This window comes from Argopecten irradians, chromosome 7 (assembly GCF_041381155.1).
Source record: "Argopecten irradians isolate NY chromosome 7, Ai_NY, whole genome shotgun sequence".
Taxonomy (NCBI): Eukaryota; Metazoa; Mollusca; class Bivalvia; order Pectinida; family Pectinidae; genus Argopecten; species Argopecten irradians.
Window position 1 is genome coordinate 21,417,843 of NC_091140.1, and position 19,842 is coordinate 21,437,684.

The 19,842-nt window shown below is 38.6% G+C and overlaps 1 protein-coding gene across 2 annotated transcripts; it reads right to left on the bottom strand.

The window, feature by feature from the left end:
* Nucleotides 1–17: 17 nt before the first annotated feature.
* Nucleotides 18–8,609, bottom strand: LOC138327830 (nocturnin-like). 2 transcript variants are annotated; one of them, XM_069274242.1, is made up of 3 exons: nucleotides 8,508–8,609; nucleotides 4,370–4,525; nucleotides 18–3,886 (listed from the first exon to the last, which is right to left on the bottom strand). In XM_069274242.1, the coding sequence occupies exons 2-3, from the start codon at nucleotides 4,509–4,511 to the stop codon at nucleotides 3,063–3,065; spliced, it is 966 nt and encodes a 321-aa protein (XP_069130343.1). In that variant the 5' UTR covers nucleotides 4,512–4,525; nucleotides 8,508–8,609; the 3' UTR covers nucleotides 18–3,062. The 2 variants fall into 2 exon arrangements, with proteins under 2 accessions (XP_069130343.1, XP_069130342.1); XM_069274241.1 differs by lacking the exon at nucleotides 8,508–8,609 and adding an exon at nucleotides 6,886–6,978.
* Between the last annotated feature and the right edge of the window lie 11,233 nt (nucleotides 8,610–19,842).

Sequence of the window (19,842 nt, forward strand, 5' to 3'; positions counted from 1 at the left end):
AGAAGACACCCATTCCCCGGTATTAAAGCCTCCCTTTGACTCAGGCCCCTCTGCCTATTAGAGGGGCTCCATCAAACTCACTAGACTCACTATACAAAGGATAGTTAGAAACCAAAGAGGAATGGCTTCCAGTCAAATGTGAATTCCAACAGTCATGATAAGAAGAGAAAGTAATGCTTGGCGAGGATATGGCAAAACAATATTCAGATCTATGTGAGATATTGGAAGGTAATTCTGAGAAATCATAATCACTTAACACCATGTGATAATTGAACAAATTGAAATCAGGGCTGATTGTAAAAATGGCAATATACTCAACATATCAAGAAAGAAACAAAGTTAACAAACATTTCAGATCCCTGTTGACAAAGAAAAGTAAGTTAGTGATGTTAATACAACACAAGACAGAAAGCACCAGTCAATGACATTTTGATACATCATAATGCAGGTAGATATACACATGTCAATGTAGAAAGATAAACCCATTTCCCATTTAGGTTAATACAAGAGGTCCAGAGGGCCTGTATCACTCACCTTGTTTGTAATGCTAAGTTATGTTCTGAATGCAGGTTCATTGTTTCTTTTCAAAAGGATTTTAAATATTTACCTCTATTTCCCCAATCAGGCCCCGTCCCACCTGCTCCCGGCTAGTCAGAGCCAAAATTTATACAAACTCTATTACCCCTCGAGCTCCCCAAAGGGTGTTCTGGCCAAATTTGGTTAGAATTCATGCAGAACTCTATGACTCGTAGAAATTTAAAAGGAAATGCTGACTGATGGACGACCTTGGGGCCAGGTGAGCTAAAAGTCCATCATGGAACTGCAAAGTCATATTAACAAGCCAAGTTAAAAAGTCAAAAAGACTTAAAATAATAAACTTTCTGTTTATTGTAACTTTTATGCTTAATGCAGCTTTTTATTTTGTCAAATTTTCTTTCTATATCTTAATGAAAAGCGGGCTGTAAAGGTAATGAAAGATTGCTAAAATATATCTTAGTAAATCAACCAAATTGTACATTACCTCATTTACCCCTGAAATTCCAAAATGGACTCTTCCAGTTTTTGTATTAGAAGAATCTAAATGTGTCTTCAGGGGTGAATGGGTTAAAATGTGTTTCTTTACAAAACTGATAAAGAAATTAATTATATGGAGTTACTTTCTTTACATTTCAAGGGATTGTAGTAAAATAAAATGTATGCAAACTTTTGTAAAAAAATCTCCATACCTTGATAGGCTTTAAAGATAAAAAAGTGACATAAATATTTGAAGCATATCGTTCCATTGTTGTAGAGCAATGTAAACCTAGTAAATATGATCATGTTTAAAAAGAGAAAAAGTGGTATAATATCATTGTCAATGATATATAATTAATTACATTAATAATATAATATTGAGGAAAGTAACTTCCTGAACAATAATAAATATCATGATTTTTAATACATATTATAGCATAAATAGCAGTCATTCAGTTACTGTGAAATCATTACATTTTGTGGGGATTGAATGTTTTTGGTTTCTGTTTGTTGACTTGAATCAACAAAATAACATCCCCACAAAAGTCAAATAATGATCTCGAAAGGCTTTACATTGTATGTCTCTTTGTGTGTATGAAAACTGTTCACTATACACAAAACATTCCTTAAAATATATCCCCACAAATTTAAAACCCAGCAAAATTGTCAAAAATTTGGTCTTCCACAAAAATGAGCGCAACAACTATAAATGATTTCACTACATATAACTTCATAGTAATAAGGGTTATATTTCTACATCTAAATCAAACTATACAACCATACAAACAGCAGAAAATTCAGCTTTTCTTTCCACTTATTGGTACATACAGTAGGCTTGATATTTATGAAGTATTATACTTCGCTGATACTTCGCTGATGGCGGCCTCGTTGAAAGTGTACACACTTGTAGAGAGGCATTGATGGTATTATAGATCTTGGTGGAGATAGGGGTTTTTCCCCCTCCTACACCGACTTTTGAGTTCCGGCTACGCACGCACAGATATTTAGTGTTATTTACAAATATCTAAAAGTATCACTATTAACAAAAAATAAAATATCTATAAATTCCAGTCATAAGGACTGAAAATATGTATCATTTTAAAGTGTTGGTGTCAAATGAATTGAGGGTACCCTATGTGTATACGTACTAGTTAATAGATTTAGCTTCATAAAATTTTGATCTATCTATAGGGAAGATTGATACAATGATATATAATGGGGAACACCGATACAAGTAGCGGGGCAATCCCCAAACAACTTGTACCTACTTAATGGTAAATGAGTATATAAACCTGAATAGACTGGGGATTAGAATTGGTCTATAGGCTGCATAGGTGTTTTATAGAGTCTCTTTTGCAGTTTCCTTAGACCAAATCTATTTTAAAAGTTACACTACCGGCCTCAATTATGATTTTGTTTGGATCAGAAACCCTTAATAAAACATCAAACAAAGCCTATTTGACCATGTTTTCATGTGCATTGTAAAATCAAACAAATTCTGATGAATGTCCCTTCCTCCTTCTCCCTTTCTCTCCCCCTTCTTTATCTCACATCCTCTAGCTTATCCTTTCCTATTGTGTGTGTCTATTTGGGTGTGTGAGGGTGTGTGTTTGTGTTTGTCAATATTTTGTTTGTAACTGTATATTTATATAAATGTTTGTTAGTTTTATGTTGAGGTGAGCATCTAGTAGCCTGTAGGCTGTATGCAATCCTCTTTAAATAAATCAAGTATTAAATTATGATTTTGTACAAGGATATAAGGAAGCAATGAACTCATATTTCAGTGTGCTAATCAATATCACCAGAAACGTCATTTTTGCTCTCATAATGAAAATTAAATGCATATACATTTGTACTATCACCTAAATGTGCAATAATATAGGAAAAAACGTAACATTTCTATCTAAAACAAACTGTAACAGCAATAAAGCAATATCTTAAATTTCTGTTCAAAGAAATAGTGAGTGAACAAATGATTCCATAATTTACAGAGGTGATTACCTATCTATTATAAATAATATATCCTATATACATTTTATTTAGATTGTTTAACTTTTGATGACAACATCACACACGAGAGAGAAATGATCGGAGGGGTAGCTATATGAAGGAAGTCGAGCGTCACCTATAACCTCGGGGGAAGGTATATCTAACACAGACGTAATGGAAGCTTTGTCTGTCGAGTACCAGATGTAGTCTATTGTCTTACAGCTTTCTGTTGTCTGGCCGTCGTTTGTTCCGCGTATCTTCCAAGTGGTGTACTTTGGTTCCTGTCTCGCTGGAGTTAGTTGAGAATAGGCACTAGTTAACCCGAGATCGCTGCCGATAAACTCGGTGTACACTGGCTCTTTGGGGGATGCGTTGAAGTCACCACAAATTAAAACAGGGTGACTTCCTACTCTTTTCTTTAAAACTTCTAACAGGTATTTTCCTTGCTGATGACGTAAAGTGGCGAATCCAGCCTTGGCTTTAAGATGGCACACACTAACATAGAAGACTTTCTTGTTTGATTTAAGACGAAATTTACAAAGAATGGAGACCTGATTTGTTTCTTCGTTGTCCTCGTCTCTCAGTACAATGCTGTCATGCTGTAGTAGTTCTACCATGTCTGTCTGGTAAAAGACAGCACAGCCATCTGACCCCATGTTATTTACGAATTTATGACAGGGCGAGTGAGGCTTTGGAGTGAAGATCCCCTTATACCCAGCATCACCCAAAGTATCTGTTAGGAACTTAAACATATCAACTTCCTCCAGACATAAGATGCTAGGGCTAAAACGAACCAACTCCTCCACCACACGGAGCTGTCGATTGTCCCACTTCAGGGCTTCCGGTGGACATCTAATGAAATTATCGTCACCTTGTGTCAGAGCTGGAATTGAAAAATATATCTAATTAATGAACAAAGCAGCTACAAAATGTATCATATAATTGTCTGTTCTGGGATTGCTGTAACTTCCTCTGTCAACGTTTGACAGTATAATACTGTAAACAAAAAAAACGAAAACTTATTTTCACATATTTTGCGGGAAACATGAAATTGTTAAAATAAATCATTGCAAAATTGTTTCAAATACAAGTAAAGCAGAATCATAAAACTCTAATATATGATAAGTCGTTTGACATAAAAGTCTGAAATTAAGTCACCACAGAAATAGTAAGTTTGTTCACAGTAATACAGATGATCAATTTTACTTTGTTAAACTATATGTACATACTCAATGTTACTCGAAATGCTTGGTGATACGTGTTTATTGGAAAATAATGGAGCTTTTTAGTTTTTACCAATGCAGGACTGGTTTACTAATTACATTGTAAAACATATATAAGCAATAAACTGTATAAGTATCGTTACCTTGAGCTAGGATATTCCACTGCATAATCCTAAACTTTACTCGATCAGCTTCATCTTCAGTCTGTATGAAATTTCTATCCAGCAGTGGCGGGAGGTTTCGTTTGGAGATATCCTCCTGTAGTTTGTTTTTCAACACCTCCATTGGATGTTGTCTTTCTGTAAAAGATTCCCTCTGTATATCACACATGTTGATGGCTATGTTACCAGTAATATCATTATTACACACGTTTGGTTTGTAATTAGTTTGTATCATAATTTATTGTTGTTTATTAATAATAAAGCAATCATGAATACTTTAAGATTAGTTTAAACATGTAAACTGTAATAGGCTATATCTCTAATGTCATAAGACAAGCTAAATCATTAGCTGTTCCATCAAATTATATTTTAATTTCTCAATGCAGACATATAAGTTTCATCTTTATTTTATATCTACCAATATTTTCTTCTCACAACAGAAATTACAAGTGAAATGTAAATAAAATTTACATAAGCGTTGGTTGTCATATTTTTGACATGCATTGGTATGTAACATACATTGGGTGTGCTAGCATATCTATCATGCATGGTACGCTTAGAACATTAAGCACACCATTGGATATGCTAGAGCACCCAATGCATATTGCACACCAATTCATATGAATAATGAACATCCATAAATCAGCATCCTCTATGAACCAGTCCAGTCTTATCTACAAAAATTTGTTCTGAATTTGATCCCAATGTGTAGAAGAGCGGGAAAATACACATTCCTGTTGACTGCTCCAATCAGGAAATGAAAAACTAAGGCCGTACTGACTGGACCAAAGAAGCATGTTCGGTCAGCTGAGTGACAGATTCATATTTAACCTTATGTATACAAACCACACCAACCTACTCTTTTTACATTTGAATGTTTTAGAAAACTGTATCTCCAGGAATGTATGATTCAATGTTTGAGTTGAAAGTCCAGACAATTTGTATCAATCAAAGATACAAAATGAAACAAAGACATATAAACACTATATATTGGCCCATCAGGCCCTTGAAGTCAGTCAGTGATTTTATAAATTTGACTTTTTAATCTATGAAGAGTAATTGGTTCTATCAAACCTGTTAATTCAGAAGAAAATTTTTTGAAACGTTATCTATTTGGACCCCTTTTGGCCCTGCCCCTCTAGCCCCTGGGGGTTGGCCAGGACCAATATAGATGTGACGTTAAAATGCTATCTCAGGCTAATAATTCTAACCAGATTGACTAATTTCCTATGAAAAATAAGCAAATAATGTTTATCAATGTGTTTTTCCTATATAAACTATAGTAAACTTGACCCCCTCCTCAGGGAAAAACACAAGACCCCAGGGTCATATAACTAAAAATTTTTGTAAAGGACCTTAAGACCTTTCCATCTATGAAACGTATTTGCTTCTACCAGTTCCAGAATTACAGAAGACAATTTTTGAAGTTTTAGCCAATTTGACCCATTTTGACCCCGCTTCTAAGTCCGCTGGGGGTCACTCATGGAAAATTTGTTAATAGGATTCAATTGCCATCTCATAGGAATAATTCTGCCAAAATTTGACTAATTTCTTATTATAAATGACCAAATAATGCTCAAAAATGTGTTTTCCCTATATAAACTAATATATCTATCTATGAAGACTAAATTGATTCTACCACATCTGTGGATGAAGATGAAGATTTTTGAAATTTCAGCCATTTTTACACCTTTTGGCCCCTCCCACAGCCTCCTGGGGGTGGGTGGGAGTCATATAATTCACAATTTTGATTGGCCTTATGTCTAAGAAGGTTTGTGCAAAATTGCATTGAAATTGCTTGAGCGGTTTTGGAAAAGAAATTGAAAATGTAAATTGTTTACGGACGCACAACGGACGACGGACAAAAGGTGATTAGAATAGGTCACTTGAGACTTTGTCTCATGTGACCTAAAAAATATACTGTACAGTGTAAAATACAGTAGGGAAAATCAACGATGCTGAAAGACTTTTGACCCAAACTGTATGTAGGTCAAAGTGTTACCGATATGATGCAGCATAATATTACATGTATTTTATCCAATGAAATACCTCTTATGATGCCATGATTATATAAATATATGGTCAAGTGCCCTAAATTAGTCAGGGACCTGTTTTTGTCATGTTTACAATTTTGCTTATATCTCATGAACTATCGTGTGATTTCATGAAGAGTGTCGTCTGCCAAAGCAGATTTGATCAAGGAAGATTGGTCTTACTTAAAAGGGAGTGTGTGTTATAACTAGAGCTGAAACGAATATTCGTGAATTAATACTTATTAACGAATATTCGAATAGTAAAATAGTATTTGAATATTCGATAAATATTTACCTCCCTTCAGGTATCCTTTATGACGCATTATTAAATCGTGAAAATTGTATGTTTTACTTTCGTTTTACTCGTCAGTTTAGTAAAGTTATATATCAGCTAAATATCAGTAAAAGAGTTTAAAAGAAATTATCTATATCGGAAATATGATAAAGATGAAAATAATGACGTACCAGATGCATGTAAAATCATAAAATGATTAAATTCATGGAAAATCGGGCGACTGAAGTGTGGTTGTTTACAATCGCAACGCAATGGTGGACTCATTTTTGCTATGAATTTCTGCAGGACAGTTATCGAGAAAATACAAGTTAAATCGTCAAAAATAATGAAATATCAAACAATAAGTTAATTATATTATTTAAATATTATGCATGTGCAAAAAATGTTTGTAGACAGTGTAAAAACGATCTTCTGACTGACATCGAACTTGCACACCTGTTACACATATGTTGGTCTTTCCTAGCATTCTGCCAAACAGCAATCCATTTTATGCACGTAAAATAAAGGTAATTTAGGTCATAATACTGATGTTATAAACATCACGCTGATGTAAAACATTGTTTAATCGATCTCTGCAACGACATGCAATTGCTCCATACACAAAGGACAAAGCCCATATTAACTTCCAGTACAGTAGCGAGTGGGAAATTTGAATGAGTAAGGAGAGTTTGGAAGTTTCAAAGATCGTTGACATTAAGGTCTGAATATTCGAATACTATTCTAACACATCAAATGAATATTCAAATACCAAAATCTGGTATTCGTTTCAGCTCTAGTTATAATCCAAGTGATTTTGTAAAAACGATGTAGGCTAGCAATATACCCCAAAGGCCAAAAAGAAGGTATTTTCTGAAGTCCATTTTAAATGAAACAATACCGTCAGCGTTTGACTGTCCATGTGCACTGATCAGTAGTATGTCAACAAAGTACCGGAAGTCACGTGTCTGATCATGTGATTCATAGCCCAAATTTTGGGTTATTACAAATTATTTTGGCAACTTACCCGAAATTTTTGGTGCGGTACTGTTGGAAACATAACGTTCTATGTAAACAGAGGTACTTTCCATTACCAATAGGTTTAAAGATTTAAACTTGATGTAAATACAAGAAATTTTCAGCTGAAACACGATCTCACAAGCGCCTGCTGCTCATCATTAATTTGGAATTATCTCAATTTTTGTAATAAGCGAAACAGCCTCCCCCCCCACCCCCCCCCCCCCCCCCCCAAATGACGAAAATCCCTATTGTGTCGGCCATCACCCAGTGACCGGCGGTTAGAAATCTTCTGTACCACGATAGATAATTAATGAATTGATAGACAACTTGTTGTACAAGTAAGACAAAATATTATATATTTGTGTTGATGAAACTGGTACATTTTATTTCTTGCTGGTCTGTCGATATATATCCGAGAGGATTTGATTACCCTGATGAATATTGGTCCTCCAAGGGTAAATGTGAGCATCAAAGAGTCAAAGAAATAAGCGTTTAGAACTGATAGTTGACCGTCAGTAGAATAACGTCAGTCGTCAGATGATAAATTGACTGATGTGTCAACTATTATGTTATGGGTATAACTTAGGCATAACTATGCACGAGACGAGAAGCGGACTGAGTGAATCGGACTGAGTGAGTCGGTTTCAGCAGTGTCAGTCAAGATTGAATCTATGAATCCCTGTTATAAAATGAAATTTTCCGAGTACGAATGGGTTTTTTTGAAACTAAACAGATAAAGAACATGTGTTCATACACAAAAATCACGATTATATCTTTAAAACAACACATAACTTACCGAAACAATAGAATAAAATCTAACACTGTGACTATTTTTCCTTTTTTGAACCGGAAGTTTTCAATGCAGCATTAAGGAAGGAAACGACAGCCGGATAATATTTCCGGTTTTTGGATAATATCAGACTCGTCAAAGGCATCTGTAGATAGACAAGTCTGGTATCATTTACATACTGGAGAGAAATCTTAAACTGCGTACAATTTGAAATATAATTCTATTATGAAAAATCAAGAAATTAAAAATATTTGCATTTGATCCCGATTTGACAGGCATTAACATAAATCAAAGTGCCAAGGCCACTCATAGATGCTGTGAATGAAGGACTCAAACAAAAGAATAAAATAATTGGTTTATCATTTATATTAAATTTAGTTAACATGTTGTCTGTAGAGCATTGTATTTATTTAATGTACAATGTTGAATTTTGGAGTTAAACAAAAGATATTGATTATTTCATTATAATAAAGTTGATTCAACCACAATCAGTGGTCACAATCAATTTCTTATTTCTGAAATAAGTAGATTTAATAAACCAATGAATCTGGTAAAAATCTGAGTGCTATTTTCGTTTAATGCATGTAAGTAATATACATACACATACATGTATTAATTACTGAAATTATCAATTTCATCAATGTCTCTTTAAAAGAAAAGAAAATAAGTTAATTAATATCCATACCCAATCGACATAGAAGTTCTAATTTTAATTAGATTGTATCCATACCTAATAACAACCGAAATATTGCGATTTCTGGATTAAGTAGTGATTTCCTTATTAGAAAGACATGTGTATCACTTTGCTTTGCCGACTTTTGACTTATAAATCATGGCCAGATACTTTTGTCAAATAAAAAATCATAATTTGGTTACCTATTACAACAATCCTTTGATGTTATGAAACATTGTTGCAAACAAGTCGAACAGCAAGTGCTTAATAATGAGGTTTAAAGGGAGGCAACTCGAGCTTTCACATCTCTAGACGGAAGAGAGCGTATTAATTTCGTCAGATATAGTTCGGTTACTACGGTAATTGTTTTCAGAAAAAAAGATGGAATTAATGTTGACTAAAGATTGACACATCATGTATCATTAGCTCACCTGGCCCGAAGGGCCGGTGAGCTTATGTCATGGCGCGGCGTCCGTCGTCCGTTCGTCCGTCCGTCAACATTTCCTTTAAATCGCTACTAGTCATAGAGTTCTGCATGGATTGTAACCAAATTTTGCCACAAACATCCTTCGGGGAGGGGGAACAGAACTTGAATAAATTTTGGCTCTGTTCCCCCCCCCCGGGGCAGGAGGGGCGGGGCCCAATAGGGGAAATAGAGGTAAATCCTATAAATCGCTACTCGTCCTAGAGTTCTGCATGGATTGTAACCAAATTTGACCACAAACATCCTTGGGGGAGGGGAAACAGAACTTGTATAAATTTTGGCTCTGGTCCCCCAGGGGCAGGAGGGGCGGGGCCCAATAGGGGTAATAGAGGTAAATCCTTTAAATCGCTACTTGTCCTAGAGTTCTGCATGGATTGTAACCAAATTTGACCACAAACATCCTTGGGGGAGGGGAAACAGAACTTGTATAAATTTTGGCTCTGGTCCCCCAGGGGCAGGAGGGGCGGGGCCCAATAGGGGTAATAGAGGTAAATCCTTTAAATCGCTACTTGTCCTAGAGTTCTGCATGGATTGTAACCAAATTTGACCAAAACATCCTTGGGGGAGGGAAAACAGAACTTGTTTAAATTTTGGCTCTGGTCCCCCAGGGGCAGGAGGGGCGGGGCCCAATAGGGGTAATAGAGGTAAATCCTTTAAATCGCTACTTGTCCTAGAGTTCTGCATGGATTGTAACCAAAATTAGCCACAAACATCCTTGGGGGAAGGGGAACAGAACTTGTATAAATTTTGGCTCTGACCCCCGGGGGCAGGAGGGGCGGGGCCCAATAGGGGTAATAGAGGTAAATCCTATAAATCGCTACTTGTTCTAGAGTTCTGCATGGATTGTAACCAAATTTGACCACAAACATCCTTGGGGGAGGGGAACAGAACTTGTATAAATTTTGGCTCTGACCCCCCGGGGGCAGGAGGGGCGGGGCCCAATAGGGGAAATAGAGGTAAATCCTTTAAATCGCTACTTGTCATAGAGCTCTGAATGGAATGTAACCAAATTTGGCCACAAACATCCTTTGGGGAAGGGGAACAGAACTTGTATAAATTTTGGCTCTGGTCCCCGGGGGCAGGAGGGGCGGGGCCCAATAGGGGAAATAGAGGTAAATCCTTTAAATCGCTACTTGTCCTAGAGTTCTGCATGGATTGTAACTAAATTTGGCAACAAACATCCTTGGGGAAAGGGGAACAGAACTTGTATAAATTTTGGCTCTGGTCCCCCGGGGGCAGGAGGGGCGGGGCCCAATAGGGGAAATAGAGGTAAATCCTTTAAATCGCTACTTGTCATAGAGTTCTGAATGGAATGTAACCAAATTTGGCCACAAACATCCTTGGGGAAGGGGAACAGAACTTGTATAAATTTTGGCTCTGGTGCCCCCGGGGGCAGGAGGGGCGGGGCCCAATAGGGGTAATAGAGGTAAATCCTTTAAATCGCTACTTGTCATAGAGTTCTGCATGGAATTGTAACCAAATTTGGCCACAAACATCCTTGGGGGAAGGGGAACAGAACTTGTATAAATTTTGGCTCTGATCCCCCGGGCAGGAGGGGCGGGGCCCAATAGGGGAAATAGAGGTAAATCCTTTAAATCGCTACTAGTCCTAGAGATCTGCATGGATTGTAACCAAATTTGGCCACAAACATCCTTGGGGGAAGGGGAACAGAACTTGTATAAATTTTGGCTCTGGTCCCCCGGGGGGCAGGAGGGGCGGGGCCCAATAGGGGAAATAGAGGTAAATCCTTTAAATCGCTACTGTCATAGAGTTCTAATGGAATGTAACCAAATTTGGCCACAAACATCCTTGGGGAAGGGGAACAGAACTTGTATAAATTTTGGCTCTGGTCCCCCGGGGCAGGAGGGGCGGGGCCCAATAGGGGAAATAGAGGTAAATCCTTTAAATCGCTACTTGTATAGAGTTCTAATGGATTGTAACCAAATTTGGCCACAAACATCCTTGGGGGAAGGGGAACAGAACTTGTATAAATTTTGGCTCTGGTCCCCTCGGGGCAGGAGGGGCGGGGCCCAATAGGGGAAATAGAGGTAAATCCTTTAAATCGCTACTTGTCCTAGAGTTCTGCATGGATTGTAACCAAATTTGGCCACAAACATCCTTGGGGGAGGGGAACAGAACTTGTATATAAATTTTGGCTCTGGTCCCCCGGGGGCAGGAGGGGCGGGGCCCAATAGGGGTAATAGAGGTAAATCCTTTAAATCGCTACTTGTCCTAGAGTTCTGAATGGATTGTAACCAAAATTAGCCACAAACATCCTTGGGGGAAGGGGAACAGAACTTGTATAAATTTTGGCTCTGCCCCGGGGGCAGGAGGGGCGGGGCCCAATAGGGGTAATAGAGGTAAATCCTTTAAATCGCTACTTGTTCTAGAGTTCTGCATGGAATTGTAACCAAATTTGGCCACAAACATCCTTGGGGGAGGGGAACAGAACTTGTATAAATTTTTGGCTCTGACCCCCCGGGGGCAGGAGGGGCGGGGGCCCAATAGGGGAAATAGAGGTAAATCCTTTAAATCGCTACTTGTCATAGAGTTCTGAATGGAATGTAACCAAATTTGGCCACAAACATCCTTTGGGGAAGGGGAACAGAACTTGTATAAATTTTGGCTCTGACCCCCGGGGCAGGAGGGGCGGGGCCCAATAGGGGAAATAGAGGTAAATCCTATAAATCGCTACTTGTTCTAGAGTTCTGCATGGATGTAACTAAATTTGACCACAAACATCCTTGGGGGAAGGGGAACAGAACTTGTATAAATTTTGGCTCTGTCCCCCGGGGCAGGAGGGGCGGGGCCCAATAGGGGAAATAGAGGTAAATCCTTTAAATCGCTACTTGTCATAGAGCTCTGAATGGAATGTAACCAAATTTGGCCACAAACATCCTTTGGGGAAGGGGAACAGAACTTGTATAAATTTTGGCTCTGGTCCCCCGGGGGCAGGAGGGGCGGGGCCCAATAGGGGAAATAGAGTAAATCCTTTAAATCGCTTCTCGTCATAGAGAGCCCTAAATGTGAATGAATTTAGGAATGTAACCAAATTTGGGCCACAAACGATTATACTTTGGATGGCTAGGGAAGGGGTAAACATTGGTAACGCACTTGTATAAATAGATCCATTGAAGGAGCGGGCTAGTGAAGCAGAGTGATGTGTGGCCCCCCGGGGCCAGTGGAGGTAGGGGTGCGGGCCCAGATGCCCATAGGGCATTAGACATAAATAGAGCTGCTACAGAGCATGGAGAGCGGTTGTGTGATAGAGACGCGATCAGCTTGGTCGCCACACAGTCCTTTGAGTGTGGGGAGAGTAGTAGAGGAAACAGTAGACCTGAATCTCTCTCTCGATATGTGAGGAGCTCTGTGTGAGGTGATCCACCGCGCGGAGGCAGAGAGGGGGTCGGGGCCCCAGAGTGTACAGGGATGAAATACACAGAAACAGGGAAGCCTTTCTAAATGCGCTTATCTTGTGAGCGATGGTAGATGTTGAAGGTTGGGCCAGCGAAACATGGCTCAGTGGGGGAAAGAACTTGTATTACTTTATACTCTCTATACGCCCCGTGTGGGGCGGGGAGGTGTAACGACATTGACACACTTTACCAACCTCGCAACAATTGAACCTGATGTTGTGCACATAACAAGAGGCTCAGGTAGAGCAGATTACTTGTCTATTTTATATACTAGTGATATTGTTTATATTTGATCTTATAGTGAATCCTTGACACCACACGTAATCTTATAATTACATTGTGGTGATGTTGAACATCATTATACTTTATACTCCTGACCTTAACGACCTTGACACCAACTCTGTGGTGATGTTGAGGTTAACATCATTATACTTATACTCCTGACCTTAACGACCTTGACACCAACTCTGTGGTAATGTTGAGGTTAACATCATTATACTTTATACTCCTGACCTTAACGACCTTGACACCAACTCTGTGGTGATGTTGAGGTTAACATCATTATACTTATACTCCTGACCTTAACGACCTTGACACCAACTCTGTGGTAATGGTTGAGGTTAACATCATTATACTTTATACTCCTGACCTTAACGACCTTGACACCAACTCTGTGGTGATGTTGAGGTTAACATCATTATACTTTATACTCCTGACCTTAACGACCTTGACACCAACTCTGTGGTGATGTTGAGGTTAACATCATTATACTTTATACTCCTGACCTTAACGACCTTGACACCAACTCTGTGGTAATGTTGAGGTTAACATCATTATACTTTATACTCCTGACCTTAACGACCTTGACACCAACTCTGTGGTGATGTTGAGGTTAACATCATTATACTTTATACTCCTGACCTTAACGACCTTGACACCAACTCTGTGGTGATGTTGAGGTTAACATCAATATACTTTATACTCCTGACCTTAACGACCTTGACACCAACTCTGTGGTGATGTTGAGGTTAACATCAATATACTTTATACTCCTGACCTTAACGACCTTGACACCAACTCTGTGGTGATGTTGAGGTTAACATCATTATACTTTACACTCCTGACCTTAACGACCTTGACACCAACTCTGTGGTGATGTTGAGGTTAACATCATTATACTTTATATATCCTGACCTTAACGACCTTGACACCAACTCTGTGGTGATGTTGAGGTTAACATCATTATACTTTATACTCCTGACCTTAACGACCTTGACACCAACTCTGTGGTAATGTTGAGGTTAACATCATTATACTTTATACTCCTGACCTTAACGACCTTGACACCAACTCTGTGGTGATGTTGAGGTTAACATCATTATACTTTACACTCCTGACCTTAACGACCTTGACACCAACTCTGTGGTAATGTTGAGGTTAACATCATTATACTTACACTCCTGACCTTAACGACCTTGACACCAACTCTGTGGTGATGTTGAGGTTAACATCAATATACTTTATACTCCTGACCTTAACGACCTTGACACCAACTCTGTGGTGATGTTGAGGTTAACATCATTATACTTATACTCCTGACCTTAACGACCTTGACACCAACTCTGTGGTGATGTTGAGGTTAACATCATTATACTTTATACTCCTGACCTTAACCACCTTGACACCAACTCTGTGGTGATGTTGAGGTTTACATCATTATACTTTATACTCCTGACCTTAACGACCTTGACACCAACTGAACTCTGTGGTAATGTTGAGGTTAACATCATTATACTTTATATTAACCTAAACGACCTTGATACCAACTCTATGGTGATGTTGAGGTTAACATCATTATACTTATACTCCTGACCTTAACGACCTTGACACCAACTCTGTGGTGATGTTGAGGTTAACATCATTATACTAGATACTCCTGACCTTAACGACCTTGACACCAACTCTGTGGTGATGTTGAGGTTAACATCATTATACTTAATACTCCTGACCTTAACGACCTTGACACCAACTCTGTGGTGATGTTGAGGTTAACATCATTATACTTTATACTCCTGACCTTAACGACCTTGACACCAACTCTGTGGTGATGTTGAGGTTAACATCATTATACTTTATACTCCTGACCTTAACGACCTTGACACCAACTCTGTGGTGATGTTGAGGTTAACATCATTATACTTATACTCCTGACCTTAACGACCTTGACACCAACTCTGTGGTAATGTTGAGGTTAACATCATTATACTTTATACTCCTGACCTTAACGACCTTGACACCAACTCTGTGGTGATGTTGAGGTTAACATCATTATACTTTATACTCCTGACCTTAACGACCTTGACACCAACTCTGTGGTGATGTTGAGGTTAACATCATTATACTTTATACTCCTGACCTTAACGACCTTGACACCAACTCTGTGGTGATGTTGAGGTTAACATCATTATACTTTATACTCCTGACCTTAACGACCTTGACACCAACTCTGTGGTGATGTTGAGGTTAACATCTTTATACTTTATACTCCTGACCTTAACGACCTTGACACCAACTCTGTGGTGATGTTGAGGTTAACATCATTATACTTTATACTCCTGACCTTAACGACCTTGACACCAACTCTGTGGTGATGTTGAGGTTAACATCATTATACTTTATATCCTGACCTTAACGACCTTGACACCAACTCTGTGGTAATGTTGAGGTTAACATCATTATACTTTATACTCCTGACCTTAACGACCTTGACACCAACTCTGTGGTGATGTTGAGGTTAACATCATTATACTTTATACTCCTGACCTTAACGACCTTGACACCAACTCTGTGGTGATGATGAGGTTAACATCATTATACATTATATTAACCTTAACGACCTTGACATCAAGTCTGTGGTGATGTTGAGGTTAACATCATTATACTTTATACTCCTGACCTTAACGACCTTGACACCAACTCTGTGGTGATGTTGAGGTTAACATCATTATACTTACACTCCTGACCTTAACGACCTTGACACCAACTCTGTGGTGATGTTGAGGTTAACATCATTATACTTTATACTCCTGACCTTAACGACCTTGACACCAACTCTGTGGTGATGTTGAGGTTAACATCATTATACTTATACTCCTGACCTTAACGACCTTGACACCAACTCTGTGGTGATGTTGAGGTTAACATCATTATACTTTATACTCCTGACCTTAACGACCTTGACACCAACTCTGTGGTGATGTTGAGGTTAACATCATTATACTTTATACTCCTGACCTTAACGACCTTGACACCAACTCTGTGGTGATGTTGAGGTTAACATCATTATACTTTATACTCCTGACCTTAACGACCTTGACACCAACTCTGTGGTAATGTTGAGGTTAACATCATTTATACTTTATACTCCTGACCTTAACGACCTTGACACCAACTCTGTGGTGATGTTGAGGTTAACATCATTATACTTTATACTCCTGACCTTAACGACCTTGACACCAACTCTGTGGTGATGTTGAGGTTAACATCATTATACTTATACTCCTGACCTTAACGACCTTGACACCAACTCTGTGGTGATGTTGAGGTTAACATCATTATACTTTATACTCCTGACCTTAACGACCTTGACACCAACTCTGTGGTGATGTTGAGGTTAACATCATTATACATTATATTAACCTTAACGACCTTGACACCAACTCTGTGGTGATGTTGAGGTTAACATCATTATACTTTATACTCCTGACCTTAACGACCTTGACACCAACTCTGTGGTGATGTTGAGGTTAACATCAATATACTTTATACTCCTGACCTTAACGACCTTGACACCAACTCTGTGGTGATGTTGAGGTTAACATCAATATACTTTATACTCCTGACCTTAACGACCTTGACACCAACTCTGTGGTGATGTTGAGGTTAACATCATTATACTTTATATCCTGACCTTAACGACCTTGACACCAACTCTGTGGTGATGTTGAGGTTAACATCATTATACTTTATACTCCTGACCTTAACGACCTTGACACCAACTGAACTCTGTGGTAATGTTGAGGTTAACATCATTATACTTTATATTAACCTTAACGACCTTGACACCAACTCTGTGGTGATGTTGAGGTTAACATCATTATACTTTATACTCCTGACCTTAACGACCTTGACACCAACTCTGTGGTGATGTTGAGGTTAACATCATTATACTTTATACTCCTGACCTTAACGACCTTGACACCAACTCTGTGGTGATGTTGAGGTTAACATCATTATACTTTATACTCCTGACCTTAACGACCTTGACACCAACTCTGTGGTGATGTTGAGGTTAACATCATTATACTTTATACTCCTGACCTTAACGACCTTGACACCAACTCTGTGGTGATGTTGAGGTTAACATCATTATACTTTATACTCCTGACCTTAACGACCTTGACACCAACTCTGTGGTGATGTTGAGGTTAACATCATTATACTTTATACTCCTGACCTTAACGACCTTGACACCAACTCTGTGGTGATGTTGAGGTTAACATCAATATACTTTATACTCCTGACCTTAACGACCTTGACACCAACTCTGTGGTGATGTTGAGGTTAACATCATTATACTTTATACTCCTGACCTTAACGACCTTGACACCAACTCTGTGGTGATGTTGAGGTTAACATCATTATACTTTATACTCCTGACCTTAACGACCTTGACACCAACTCTGTGGTGATGTTGAGGTTAACATCATTATACTTTATACTCCTGACCTTAACGACCTTGACACCAACTCTGTGGTGATGTTGAGGTTAACATCATTATACTTTATACTCCTGACCTTAACGACCTTGACACCAACTCTGTGGTAATGTTGAGGTTAACATCATTATACTAGATACTCCTGACCTTAACGACCTTGACACCTTCTCTGTGGTGATGTTGAGGTTAACATCATTATACTCTATACTCCTGACCTTAACGACCTTGACACCAACTCTGTGGTAATGTTGAGGTTAACATCATTATACTTTATACTCCTGACCTTAACGACCTTGACACCAACTCTGTGGTGATGTTGAGGTTAACATCATTATACTTTATACTCCTGACCTTAACGACCTTGACACCAACTCTGTGGTGATGTTGAGGTTAACATCATTATACTTTATACTCCTGACCTTAACGACCTTGACACCAACTCTGTGGTGATGTTGAGGTTTACATCATTATATACTTTTACTCCTGACCTTAACGACCTTGACACCAACTCTGTGGTGATGTTGAGGTTAACATCATTATACTTTATACTCCTGACCTTAACGACCTTGACACCAACTCTGTGGTGATGTTGAGGTTAACATCATTATACTTTATACTCCTGACCTTAACGACCTTGACACCAACTCTGTGGTGATGTTGAGGTTAACATCATTATACTTTATACTCCTGACCTTAACGACCTTGACACCAACTCTGTGGTGATGTTGAGGTTAACATCATTATACTTTATACTCCTGACCTTAACGACCTTGACACCAACTCTGTGGTGATGTTGAGGTTAACATCATTATACTTTATACTCCTGACTTAACGACCTTGACACCAACTCTGTGGTGATGTTGAGGTTAACATCATTATACTTTATACTCCTGACCTTAACGACCTTGACACCAACTCTGTGGTGATGTTGAGGTTAACATCATTATACTTTATACTCCTGACCTTAACGACCTTGACACCAACTCTGTGGTGATGTTGAGGTTAACATCATTATACTTTATACTCCTGACCTTAACGACCTTGACACCAACTCTGTGGTGATGTTGAGGTTAACATCATTATACTTACACTCCTGACCTTAACGACCTTGACACCAACTCTGTGGTGATGTTGAGGTTAACATCAATATACTTTATACTCCTGACCTTAACGACCTTGACACCAACTCTGTGGTGATGTTGAGGTTAACATCATTATACTTTATACTCCTGACCTTAACGACCTTGACACCAACTGAACTCTGTGGTGATGTTGAGGTTAACATCAATATACTTTATACTCCTGACCTTAACGACCTTGACACCAACTCTGTGGTGATGTTGAGGTTAACATCATTATTGATAACTTAACGCTTGACACACTCTGGTGTGGTTAACACATTAATACTCCTGACCTTAACGACCTTGACACCAACTCTGTGGTGATGTTGAGGTTAACATCATTATACTTTATACTCCTGACCTTAACGACCTTGACACCAACTCTGTGGTAATGTTGAGGTTAACATCATTATACTTACACTCCTGACCTTAACGACCTTGACACCAACTCTGTGGTGATGTTGAGGTTAACATCAATATACTTTATACTCCTGACCTTAACGACCTTGACACCAACTCTGTGGTGATGTTGAGGTTAACATCATTATACTAGATACTCCTGACCTTAACGACCTTGACACCAACTCTGTGGTGATGTTGAGGTTAACATCATTATACTTTATACTCCTGACCTTAACGACCTTGACACCAACTCTGTGGTAATGTTGAGGTTAACATCATTATACTAGATACTCCTGACCTTAACGACCTTGACACCAACTCTGTGGTGATGTTGAGGTTTACAACATTATACATTATATTAACCTTAACGACCTTGACACCAACTCTGTGGTAATGTTGAGGTTAACATCATTATACTAGATACTCCTGACCTTAACGACCTTGACACCAACTCTGTGGTGATGTTGA

What these genes read in the sequence shown, in the direction of transcription:
- LOC138327830 (XM_069274241.1), bottom strand. An exon ending in GTGGAATATCCTAGCTCAAG is followed by an intron (nt 3,887 to 4,369) that starts GTAACGATACTT and finishes TTTCAATTCCAG; the next exon opens with CTCTGACACAAGGTGACGAT.